Here is a 13,535-nt window from a genome sequence, read left to right on the forward strand (position 1 = left end):
CCTACACCAAATAAATACTGGAAAAGTACCACTGCTATAGTGGCGCCCTAGATGGCTGCCTACTTGGCCTATGCCTAAGGCCAGCTATGGTGCACCTTATGGACTCACCATAAAAGTGTACATGTAGTAATTAAGCTGACAGTATATCTATTCTTATCACTATTGTTATTACTGTGCATTAGCATATTTTTGTTAGCACTATTACCCTCAGGGGTGGCAGGGCTAAGTGTATGAGCTAATAAGGCTGGTGGTCCCAAAATGGGTATAAAGTACCCTCCCTTTATTTTATTTGGACCTGAATGATTGAGATGCCTCTTTGGCCCAGTGAGAATGTTGAACACTTGATGCTGTTGCCCACGTTGAAGCTGTAGATCCAAAAGGGAAGCAGGACATTACCCTTCCCACTAATTGTTCTTGAGGAACATCTACAGTTAAGTTTTCAGAGCTTGTATGCCTCATGACTGCGCAGGTGGAAGAGAACTTCTTCCATGACCTTTCCAGAAGTTCAGTTGTTTGACTAGCATGCATTCACTGTTGTTGATAAGCTATAGTTGGGTGTGCCTCAGAGAATATAACCACTTCCTGTGTTGCCTTTCCAGAAGTTCAAATGTTTGACTAGCATATATTCCCTATTACCAAGGACACACTGGTCTCTGTGCCTCAGAGATTATAACCTCTGATGTTATAGGATCCATAGCCTGTTCCTGTGTATCCTTTCCAGAAGTTCAGATGCTTGACTAGTATACATTTGCTATTACCGGGGCCCCACAGATCTGCATGCCTCATAGATAATATCCTCTTCCTGAGTGATCTTTCCACAAGTTCAGAAGCTATTACCGGGGCCCCACAGGTCTGCATGCCTCCTGGATAATATCCTCTTCCTATGTGATCTTTCCACAGGTACAGAAGTTTATCTAGCATATATTTAGTATTACTGAGGCTCCATGGGTCCATGTGTCTCAGGGATAACAACCTCTTAATGTGAGACCTTTCCTGAAGCTCAGATGCTTGAGTAACTTATATTCACTATCAATGAGACCTCACGCATCCATGTGCCTCTTGCACCTTGAGTATATCTCAGCCCCAGCAGAAACTCCTTGACCTATATCTCAGAAAGCAAAGTAGGAGTTTTCTTTCACTTTGGCAGAACTCACGGGCCACTGTCAACCATCTACTTCAGTACACAGTCTTCCATAAGGAAAATAGGATCATCATCCCACTCAGAGTCAGATTATGTCTCCTGAAAATAAGAAAGAGTTAGTCTGTACTTTTCAGATTATCTTTTTTTCTGTGAATATGTCTCTGGTGAAATAACTATTTCCTGAGATTCTCCTCTTGAGGAGGTTTCTTTTTGTGAGACATTCATTGGTCAGTGACAGCTTTTTGAATGGGACTAAAAAGAGGTTTTGGTTGAAAAAAGAGGTATCTAGGTTAACTGGTGTAGCTGAAGCTGATGACCTCAACCTAATGTTGTGCTCCTGTTTCTGAGGCCTTTGAAGGCGTAATTACATATGTATCCCTGCAGCTGTATTCACAGCCTCTGCCCATTAGAAGCCTGACAGGTTTTATAGGATCTAAGAGTTTTCAGTAACTTTATAAGAACCCACTGGGGCATCTGGATGCAATCTCCTCAGATATCAGATGGTCCACTGTAGAGACCACTTTGAAAAGAAAGTTTATATCTTTGCTGCCCTGACCTTCAAAGCTATTAACTGTTAAACCCACATGGCTAAGTATGAGAGGTAGAGCATTAAACACATTGATAATTTAGTAGGGGAGATCCCCAATAACATTGTAATGGTATAACTAAACAGGCCTGCTCATACATCAGAGATAATGGACAAACATTTAATAGAATGTGGGTATGGTGTTGGGAATGCGTCATACAAGGGTTGTTATTAAGTAATGTGAATGTCTGATAATACAGCCCTTGCCAGAAGATGTCAAAGGACAGCACCATATTGCTTCTCTGATAAAAGCCTGCTCTCAAGTCCAACTGCACAAAACACCTTTAAGGAGCTGAAAAAAAAGGAAAGACTATGTAAATAGTGAAGTATCTGTTCCATTCACCTATCCATAGGTATGGAAGAAACTATCCCTTAAAATGACATTTCTTCTGTTGTTGCCAAACCAAAGCTCAGTAGATGAGAGAAGATAGTCTTTAAAAAAAAAAAGTGGCAGGTGAAACAAAAATGAATGTCAGGAAGGCTTTCTGGAAATTGTTACACAGGGAAATCTGAGTAATCATATCTCCACCAGTGAAGGTTCTCTCTTCTCTCTCCCCTTTCAACTCTTCAGTATAACCCCTTCTCCCAGATACTAGTGGAATCTTTAACATTCTTCAGGGCACCTTTGAGAAAATTATCTCAGACAAATGGATGCTAGACATAATTTCTTTAGCATAGAAAATAGGGTTAAAATTATTTCCCCTATCTTAGTAGAACAAGTAAAATTGACGTTACCTCTTCTGAAGTTGTTCCTGACCAAATGATCCACAGAGAGGGTCCCCTTAGAGGAGTAGGGTATACGGTTCTTTAGTCTTCTTAATTCCAGAAAAAGGATGGACCATGGAAGTTCATTCAAGGTGTCTCAAAATTAAATTTGTTTTAAAAATCCCAAAGCTCTGAATGTTCAGCCTGCAGCCCTGCTTCATTTACTGATGTTCAGTGATTTTCAGAGCCAGGCTGACCAGATAAACAGCTAACACATGTCTTATTTTACAAGCAAAAAGACAGTTCCTCAGGTTCAAAGAGGTAGGCTTCCATTTCCAATTCATTTAATTGACCTTTGGATAATCTATTGCTTTCAAGGTTTTCAGAGAATGTCTGGCCCTGGTAGTAGCATGTCTGAGGAATATGGATATTCCCCTCCACCCCCACATAGATGACCAGCTGCTTCAAGCCCAGTTACAAGAGGAACTACAGGAAAAAAAACTGCAATTAACTGTCCACTGTCTTCAGACTCTGGGCTTTCTCTGAATATTTAGAAGTCTAATCTGACTCCATCATATTCAAGGTTTTTCTGGGAAAATCCTGACATATTTTTTATCAAGGCCTTCAGTCTACCCAATAATATGAGTTCTCTAGATGCTTTTCCCTACAATAGTCCTAGAAGACAAGAATTTCAGAAGAGATCTCCTCAGTCCCTGTGTGAGGAAAACATATAGCACACTAACTCTTTAAACAAGGACCTGCTAACCAGCCCAGGTGTTAAGAAGGCGTTTGATGGATGGGTACTATGGGTCAAATCTAACATGGGGATGGCTCATCAGCATCCTGCATATAACCAAAAATGAACTATAGATGCATCAGACTGAGCTTGAGTAACAGACACATGCATCTTAGATGTGTAAGGTCTGTGGAAACTCAGACAACAGAGAAATCATATTAAAATCAAGGAAATGTCTAGAATTATTCAAACCCTGAAAGCAAGCTGATATGGGATGTAGGAATACTGCAGCTCCCTAAAGACAGCAACCCAACCATGCGGTATATAAGCAAACAGGGAGGTACCCACTCCATTAGGCAAGCTACCCCTGTAGGTCTCGGACATAGACTCACAATTTCTGATGTTGCACAGGGTAGCCTACATTCATTCAGACCTAAATCTGATGGTAGATACGGTCAATGGCTTTTCAGACAATATCTATAGGTTCATAGGAAATTTAGGTTCATAGATTAATACTAAGCTAACTGCCCTTGTGAGCCATTTTAAGCTTAGCTTATTATCCCTTGTGAGACTCAAACCCTGCACCTTGTGTTTGTAAGGCAAACACCTTAACCATTAGGCCACCCTCCCACCCCCGGAGGCAACTGGAGAAGTGTAAGAAGTGTATCTACAAGATGATAACCAGCAGGTGTGACAGATCTGTTAACCTCTTCAAAAATCCGACAGCTTCCAAAATATTGAAAAAGGTTTCTGTGCAAGGAGATATGGGATGACAATGTCTTCTTCATTAGTATAGGTTTATTCTAATATGCCTGCCATCTAATTCTTTTGATTCCCAGGGCTCTGCAGAAAGCAAGAGAGGAAAAGGAAAAAAATGATTGTACTTGCCCCCCTTTTGGCCATGGCTCACTGATTTTCTCTATAGATGTAACTAAGGAAAGAACTTCCTTACAATCCTGTTCAATCTGTTAATCTGCAGACACCATAAGTAAGGGTCTCTGCAACATCCAAATCTACAAAGGTGCAAGCTTACTGCATATATGATCTGATCCTTATTTCTCATGTCTTATTGTCACTAAGCATGTCCCCAAAGTTCCAGAAAACCTAGTAAAAGGAAGACTTCTTTTTTTAAATAAAGGAGGAGTGCAGCTTGGTGCAGTGAAATTCACCGTGAACCTAGCCTTGCAGAACTGTCACTGGTGTTATCATTGTCTGTCAAGTTTATTTTCAGCGGGACTCATTTTATTCCTACTGTAATGTGCATATCTCTGCAGCGTCAGTATTACTTCTTCTGAATCACTCTCAGTTTTATTGGGGTAGCACTTCTCAAACTAAGGTGGGCTGCACATTGCCCTAGAGAACTCAGTTTTATATTAGAAAAACTCACATTAGATCCAAGTGAACTAGCAGCTTCTGTTATTAACCCTGGGAAGAGTTCTCTGAATGGTTAATATCTTGGTCAGACGGATTTTGGAATTAGACCATCATGTAAAATGAGACATTAGCTTTGTTCCATAAGATCATGATGATCCTAGGGACCAACCCCTTATTCCTGTTAAAAATACTTCAGAGGTTTTGCTTAATCAAATTACTCAACATTGTGTTTTATTCCAAGCTTAATAAAGAAAGGAGAAAGAATCATATACCTGTTCACTGTCCATAGACAACTCAATTACTTTTTAAAGATAACTAAAGTATCCATGCAAATGAAATGTAATTTGTTTTGTTTTCTTTGTTGGAAACAAACAAGGCAGATGAGTTCTAAGTTTGTAAGTGGCTGGCAAAGTACATTTTGTTTTGTTAAAATGACAAGTTGAATCCTTGTAGGTGCTAGTCAAAGACCTGTAACCAAAAGCACCGGACACATCAGCAGCTTTTTTCAAAAATTCTTTCTAATGAAAGTATTTGTAATATAACAACTTGGTTTTCTGCCTGCACATTGTCTAAACATTACAGTTTAGACATCCAGTCCAGCTCCAGAACAGGTTTTTATAACTGGCATCCTATAAGGCCTACAGTAATTCCTTTGTCATCCACAGGTAGGGAGTAAAATAGTTAACTTTCTTTGCAGACTGAATTTCATTCTCCTTTTCCATACTTTGTTTTGGCATTATTCCCATAACTATTGAATTGTACAGATTATATGGACAGTAGTCCATATATGAAAAACATGACAGTGTTGTGCGAGTCTGCTCATTATTACAGTAGATTTTTGAGTAGGAGCATTGGTGCAGTACTGCCCCCCTTCTCGCTTTTCTTTCATCCTTCTTTGCCTTAATTTCTCCCCAAGGCTGAAGTTGGGTACAGGGTCTCATTATTCCTGTACTTCTCACGCTCTTACTGTTTCTCTGCTCCAGAAAAGCGGAAGAATGGGTGAAGAAACACCCCTTGATTCAGGAGACTCATTTTAGACTCTTCTCACTTGGAGAGAACTAAACAAGGGTCTGTTCCCTTCACTGGGTATGCCCTCCATATTGTCATTATCAAATAAAGAACTAAAATTGACATGGACTACTTGCCCATTTTAAAAAAGGTTGCATGTTTACCTGCTTTCAGTGTGGTGGTGGACCCAGTCAGTTTTGAAAGATTTCAAGAGATCTGTTTTCTGGATCTAAAACATCTGTTGAAAGAGCCAATGAGCAGAAGATGGAATTTATCTCATGAATAGAAACGAAGTACAAGCATTTTTCAAAAAATGATACAAGTTTGATTTCTTGCAAAAGTGAATCTGTTACCAACCTCAGCATTTAACTCAAAGCTTTCTGTTTTCAGATGCTTCATGTGAGTGCACATGGGAGTGTGTATATGTGTGTGTGGGTGGGTGTGTTTTTTTTGTTTGTTTCTTTTCCTGCAATGGATGTTCTTCCCATTCAGTGTCAGTTTTCTGCCTTAGGCCAATTAAGTGTCAGGACATGATCTGGTTCATTTGCAGCTCTGAATAAGATAAACAGGTGTTGAAAATTAAGGAATACTTATTTCTATTAATTAGTTTATCCTCAGTTTGATTTGTATCGTTGTAATTTAGTACACAGCAAATTGTATTGTTTAGGGGGGGGCTGCTGCTGATGTGCTTTGAGAATAATGCTGATCTTAATAACTGTAAAGTAATTGGTATTCCTATCCTAAAAATGGTCAATTCTGGGACAAGCAATAAATACATCTAAGTGAAGATGTTCCTGACTATTTTATAGTCCAGTAAATTCCTGTTATTCTCTTTTATACAGTACTTGATAAGAGGTGATTTTTTGAATGGGAGCCCACAGCATTTCAGGCACTTTAATTAGTGAATACCAGAAAATATAATATTCTGGTTGCCATACTCCATGCTTGATGCAGGTACTGGATTTAAATAGTAATATGGGAATGATATGCAAATAGTTTTGAAAACTAGCTGGTATTGGTAATTTTACAATTGTTAGCAGAGGTGTTTCATTACAACAGATGACAGGATAGATTATGTATTTTAACAGTGAACTGGAGAAGCTATGACTCATTGCATAGCTAATTTCTTGACTGAAAAACAATTAAATGTATTCTCTAGGGTCACAGGGTATCTGCAGAATACAAATTTTTGCTCTTTGGACTTTATAAAAGTAATGACTGTTAAAACTAAAATGTTCCCTGAAAATGTGCATAATTTTAAATCATTGTTTCTGTTTCAGGAATTTGGCTACAGGTTCTAGAAGCAATTGGTGTGTTAGCAGTCATTGGTAATGCATTGGTGATTGCCATAACATCAGACTTCATCCCTCGACTGGTGTATAAGTTTCATTATGGACCATGTGGCACACAGAATAATACAGATGTTGAGTAAGGCTCTGATTTATTGCACTTCTTTTCAGCTGTTCAGTTCTTTAACATTTGAGATCTGTACTGAAGGGAATTAGAAGGACAACAGAGAGACAGACGTGTTACTTTGGACTGAAAAAGCTATTTCCCCCATTTTTTTTAATTGCAATACATTTGTATTGTTTCAGTTAACTGTATTGATTCACTCAGATAAAGCTCAATACAGGAGACACATGGACCTTACTTATACACATTCTTTTAGGTAACTCACCCAACTGATCTTTGTTGTCAGTGCTTTTTCAAACACTTAGTAACCACTTCAACATCTTGACAAACAGAAATTTGACCCCTACCCTTATGATCTACCAGACTATTCCAACATATAACATCCTCCTATATTTCACTGAGTATCAGAACATTGATTATCTTCTACTTTACAAGCAAACTAAACCTAGTCTAGCCTAACCCTCTTAGTATTTCTGTAAATCTCTCCACCTTATTGAAGACAATCTCTCCATCCAAAGCTTGGAGTTATTCAATGAAACTCTGTTCTTGGCTCTTCCTATTAAAACAGTTGGCACCTCTTTTTATATGACTGCTTTTAAGTTCATAGGTGTGTACTAGGCTGATAGTCTTGGAGCCTTTACAAGCCTAGCCCATAGAAGTGCCCTGGCATCACTGTATTATCTCTAAATGTACAATAATGTGACTACTTGGTTATTGTGTATCGCCAAACTGTTTTAATTTGCATATGCAGTATGCTTATATGCTTCTTTTTCTGTTTTTCTATAATACTGTTCTGTTTTTGATAATACTGTTTGTGATCTACTAACTCTTTTGAATATTTTGTACTATTATACTAACTGCCTTTTGGAGTTTGGAGATCTTTTGGCCCAGTGGACTTTCCTGGTAAACAAATGCCAATAAATAAATAAATGAATAAATAAAATTCTGTTGCACAGTCAGTAAGGTAGACTGTAGAGATGCCCCCTGTTCTTCCTGTTAATAGATATGCATCTAAATGCTTCTTAAAATCATTTGACTGTACTTAAATCAACCACTAATTTTCCACATGTAATAACATGACCACACACAGTATACCCACCATAATGTAAGTGAATCAGAAGGTTAGCATTCCTTCATATTCATCCATCCTTGAAGACATAAAATCTACACAGTTTCTTGGTTGTTTCATTCTTAACCACTAAAAATTTGATCTGCATTTGAAAAGTGTGCCATTAAAACCAACCAAAAAGTTGTTGTACTAGGGCCACAGCATTCCATACTGATAGTACCAAGTTGACAAAAAGAAACTCATTTTTGTTTTCTTCATTCTTATAATCAATGGATTGACTGTTGCCACTGCACAAAATAGAACAGGCATGTAATAGACTATCACAATTTGCTGCTGGCCACAGTGGTTGGATGCACCATTCTCTATCACTGAGGAGCATTTACTGGTTAAAGTTTAGTCATCATCCATATGTGACTGAGTTATGTTTTGCACAGAAACTATCAATTAATAGTAACCCCTTTAATGAAGTTTGGGCATCTGCAGGCAAATTAGTGGGCATTCTAGAGACAAAAAATAAATAAATAATAGATGCAGTACTTCAAATTTCTCTTGTCACTATATGCAAACTTTGAAATAAACATGCACACAACCTTAGGCCCACATCTGAAAGGAACACCTTCATGTTTTTAAGAAAAAAAATTACCTGCAAAATAATCAATCCACTTTAAATATGAATCACTGAGTTTTAACCTGATAAGAACCCAATGCACCGAGTTAATCTGGACAGAAATTTCAACCCAATGAAAACATTAAACTTTGCTTTGCAGGACCAAACTCCTGCACCTGAATGTTAAATGCAATCTTCGCAAACTCAAGCCTATATATGTGAACTCAGCAGTACCACAGACAAGAAGACATTGAAAACACAGAGGAAGGTGGAAGTCTTTACTGGACCAAGCTGGTAATGATTCCTGTGGAAAACAATTAATGGGAATTTCAATGTCAGCAAGCTAAACATTGCAGGTTGAGATTTGTTGGGTTTGGCATCAAGAAGGTACAGGCAAGTTAGTAGGTCCTACAGATTATCATTGCCCTTCCAGACACGTTAGTCTTCTGTAATGTATGCTTCTAGTATTTTCATGAACTTCATCTTTGCTATTACTGTTTCTTAACACACAAACAATGTCAGATTTCTCTGGGGTGAATATTCTTTCATGATGAGTGCCCATTGAAAATATTAGAACCCAAAACTTCATCCTCAGAAAAGTGAGGTTGTAAGTGGAGTTAGGGCAATATGTGCAAATTTCCTTTTTGCGTTCTCTGAGAATATTCTACCATTTTCAGAGTGCGATTAACTACATCACCAACCCCCACTACATCAGCATTCAAAAAATCCACCACAAATGGTCAAAACGCATGGCTCACTGCACTCCCACACCCCCCTGCTATTTATGTTTACCATCTCCAGGATCACACAGTAGTGCAGAAAAGGCAAAACACCACTCCCCTCTGTCAAGTATTTCCTTCTGCTTGTACTACTTGTAAAACTTCAGAAACCTGTGGGAAGTTGATGATGGCACCAAGTATACATCAGCAAACTTGGTCAGACAGAGAGCTTTGATATCAACATTGATGTCGAAATGTATACCCAGATAGGAGTGGCCCAAGAACTAAGCCTGGGAGACACTGTTCAAAAAGACCTTTTAGTAGACAGTGTGTTCACCTATCTTAACTTGCTGGATTCTTTCCCGTAATCTAGTCTGTTCAGTTTGCTATACAGCTGATAATATAGGGTTTTGCATTTAGTTTGACTTAACTATTTGTCTCCAAAGTAAGTATTGCCAGGAGACAGATGAATGGCCATAGCAAAAATCCTGGTGGTGGTAAGTACTGGTCAGTTTTAAACTGACCAAACATATGTGGATGCAGTCAGGATCCTCTGATAATTGACCAAGAGAGTCAACACAGATTTGTTAGGAAATGAGAGGTGATATTATTTGTCATCAGTGCTGAAATGACAATGCAAACTTCTCAACTGTATAGCATCTTCAAAAGGAAGCATATAAGCAGTGAGTAATAGAGACATGTATAGAGCCCTGTGAAACACCAATCACTTTATTTAGTTTATATAGTTAATTAGCTGTAGCAGAGCATTGATTCCATTGGACCAATTTCAGTCTTGGCTCAGCATATGAACGCTCATCTAGTGGAAAAAATAAAAATAATGTATCCAATAAAAAGCACACTAAAACAAAGGAAGAGTTGTTATACAATAGAAAAAAATATGAGGGTAATATAATCCAGAGTAGGAGGGAGAAGTGAGGTTATCTTGCGGCATACCCTATTATTATTTGTCATATTAAAAGCAGACTTGGACTGTTTATAGAATATTTTTTTTTTTATCAAGAAAATCAGACCAATACTCAGGATTACAATGAGGCAACCAGGCCTTTGTCTGAAAAATTAAAACAGCATATTCTACAAACAGAAGGATTTATCCAAGTAACAACAAGTCCAGTCTGTGTAAAATTCACAACTCACAGTTCATTTATTTGAGGCCTGGTTGCCTCGTTGTAATCCTCAGTCTTGGTTTGATTTTCTTACTGAATTTTATCAACGAAGCATTTACCCTGTGGAGTGTAGTCCCTTTTGTTGTTTGCTACTATTATTTTTTTTATGGTTTTCTTCTGTATCAGTCATAATATACAGATATTTCCAACTTTACTTTTGTCTTTGCTTTAACTTCTCATTTAGGAAGGGACTAGGGGACTAGGGACAGTCTAGGGACTGAATGCCTCCTTTCTTCAGCTATGTAACCACCCTTTGTTCTTTTGAAATCTCTGCACTATGCTTCAGTTTTTGCTGCTATTCATTTTACTTGGCACTTTCTACATCATACTATAACTTAATGGAACTGTCATGCAATCTAAATTTATGCTAATTTGTTTTAATGATAACCCTGCCTTTGGATGGATTTTGTTGGTACTGTATATGTTCACAAACACAAATGTATGACATTCTTAACAATCATTATTCCCATGGGGTTTCAAAGCAGGACATTCGTTATTGTATCACTACTCCATTGCAGATAGTGAGCATCTAATGAAGGTCTTGGCAGTAGCAATGCAGGCCTTATACCTGTTTTGTTCATAAATCATACATTTATGATTAGCATAATTACATTATTCCATCTTTGCAGCCCTTTCAAAATTGGAAAATTTTTGATTGCTTATATTTCTAAATTTCTAATGTTTTTCTTCACATTCTCATATAGAACATTACAGTTTTCTCCATTTTCCTGCATACTTGTCTATGATGTGTACATATTTTTTTAATAGGTAATGTATCCTCAACTGCTCCCTTTTGCAGACTACAGTATTTAATTGTGGAAGTTCATTTTTGTATTAATGTACTTCATAATTTTCCCAGAACTTAAAGATGTCTTATTTTTTCTTGCACTGTAATGTTTGTTTGATTTATTCATGTATGACATTCTTTCTTCTCATACATTGTTTGCATTGTAGATGTATAATTTAGTTACCAGTGAATGATATGATTTGTTCTCATTAATTATTTGCATTATAAATAGTTTTTGTGTTTTTATTGCATGTTATGCCTGGAGATTCTCTGTCAAAGACTCCTTTGGAAAAATGGACATCCCAAATGGGCTTTCCCAATTAAGAAATGTTATAAGTAAATTTAATTTATTGTATAGCTGCAATATAGTTTAAAGTCATCCATAATGTAACCCCTAGCAGGATATTTAGATCTATGTTTTGCTGTGATTGAACATGTGCTAGGAAATCTCCCCAATGGATTAACTAAAATTTCTTGTTTTATGTTTTCACAGCTGCATGACTGGGTACATCAACAATACACTGTCAGTATTCTTTGTAAAAGACTTTGAGAAACGCACAGACATCGATGAAGCATTGAAAAGCACGATCACCTATTGCAGGTAGAAGTATACTCATGCTGAAATCATAATTTTTGGAAAGAAGCTCCTACCTCAAACAAATTATTTTCTGATGTCCTAGTAGTTCAGAAACCACATACCTCTGTCTGTTCAAGCATGACATGCAAATGATATTGTCATGTAATAAAGTGCATGCATTTGCTATTTTTCTAAATTATTTAACACATTTAAAGTAACAACACATTGGCCTCTTTGCAGCAGTACAAGCTTTCCTATGGGTCAGGACATTACTGAGGAGTCTAACAAAGATAACTCAATTAGAAATGAAAAATCAAGAAAAGTTGTTAACATCATAAAATAAGGTCATGTACTTCAACTGTAGACAAAAGAGATGTTATGCTTAGATTTTACCATATACTTTCTCATGTTGCCATTTCCTTTTTGGTATAGGAAGTTGACTTTGAAAATTAGCAAGATTTTTGTTAATTGTAGTCAGTTAGTCTTCTTTATGAGGATATGTGCTCATGCAAGTACTACTCCTATGGATCAGGCTGTGGAAAATTTATGATTAATTTGCAGTCTATACAATTAAATATGTGTGGGTGATCCTGTGGTTAACCTTGAAGATGTTGGGTCATCAAAAAAGGCATGCAGTGTCAGTGGCACAGCAGGTAGCAACTCACCTTTAATGCAGAAGTGTGGGTTCTATTCCAAGACCAGGTAGATGGAATCCTGACACTGCACTGTTGAGTGTGTTGTCCTTTAGATGAGACATTAAACCAAGGCTCCATCTACCTGAGTTGGTGGTAGCTCAGGTGGATGTAAAAGATCCTACAACAACTACAGAAAAGGCTAGGGGAAGTTCCCAGATGCCCTGGCCAAATTTCCTGTAGTAGGATAAATACCACTTTGGGTCTCCCTTGAAAATAGCTTACTAGCCTAGTAGAAGTAACCTGGTCAATGAAGGATAAATAAGTAAGTAAATAAATAGTACACATTTCTATGTTGTATAGCTACTAAATGGGTTGTTTTATTTAATTTCCTTGAGACATGGAATTCTGACTTTCATGCATTGTATTTAATCTAAACTATGCCATCTACCAGACAGGGATGACAGTAATCTATTTGCTGAAGCTCTTTGCTATTTTTGATGTTTGTATTGCACATTATGTTTGTCTCACACTGGACTTTAAAAAGGATGTACAGCGTTATTACTTTCTATTCCCTCCAAAGTATTCCATATTTTCCCTGTATTAGTTTTGATTATTCTACATTTAGAAGGCAAGCAGTCATCCTTCTAATGGGAAATATGTACCTGTAGTGCAACCCTATATAAGTAAGAAGACACAAAGGAGAGTACTTCAGGAAGAACAGTTATTGCTCATAGTATGATCTGTCCTCTTAGCTAATCAGAGTGCCTGCTTTATATTACAGAGTCTGTTGTATGAATAAAGCATTGTCTTGTGAGATGAGTAGATTATTTTTTCACACTGTCATATTAGATGCAGAAAGCATAATGCCTAAATTACTTTGGCCATCAAAACCAGACAACTCATATCAAACCAATGAAACTAAATAGTGCCATGAAAAGGAGACATTACTTACCATACCTGAGATGTCACAAAGCAGTCAGCTGGACAAGAATGT

The 13,535-nt window shown here is 37.4% G+C and overlaps 1 protein-coding gene across 1 annotated transcript in view; it reads left to right on the top strand.

The window, feature by feature from the left end:
* The window catches only part of ANO9 (anoctamin 9), a 567,237-nt gene that overhangs the window by 495,327 nt on the left and 58,375 nt on the right, over positions 1 to 13,535 (top strand). Inside the window, exons 17-18 of the mRNA XM_044082760.1 lie at positions 6,831 to 6,978; positions 11,823 to 11,930. Of these exons, the coding sequence (XP_043938695.1) occupies positions 6,831 to 6,978; positions 11,823 to 11,930 (256 nt within the window). The remainder of the gene's footprint in view (positions 1 to 6,830; positions 6,979 to 11,822; positions 11,931 to 13,535) is intronic.

The sequence above is a fragment of the Protopterus annectens genome, chromosome 9.part0, assembly GCF_019279795.1.
Source record: "Protopterus annectens isolate FY-2018-M chromosome 9.part0, PAN1.0, whole genome shotgun sequence".
Lineage (NCBI taxonomy): Eukaryota > Metazoa > Chordata > Ceratodontiformes > Protopteridae > Protopterus > Protopterus annectens.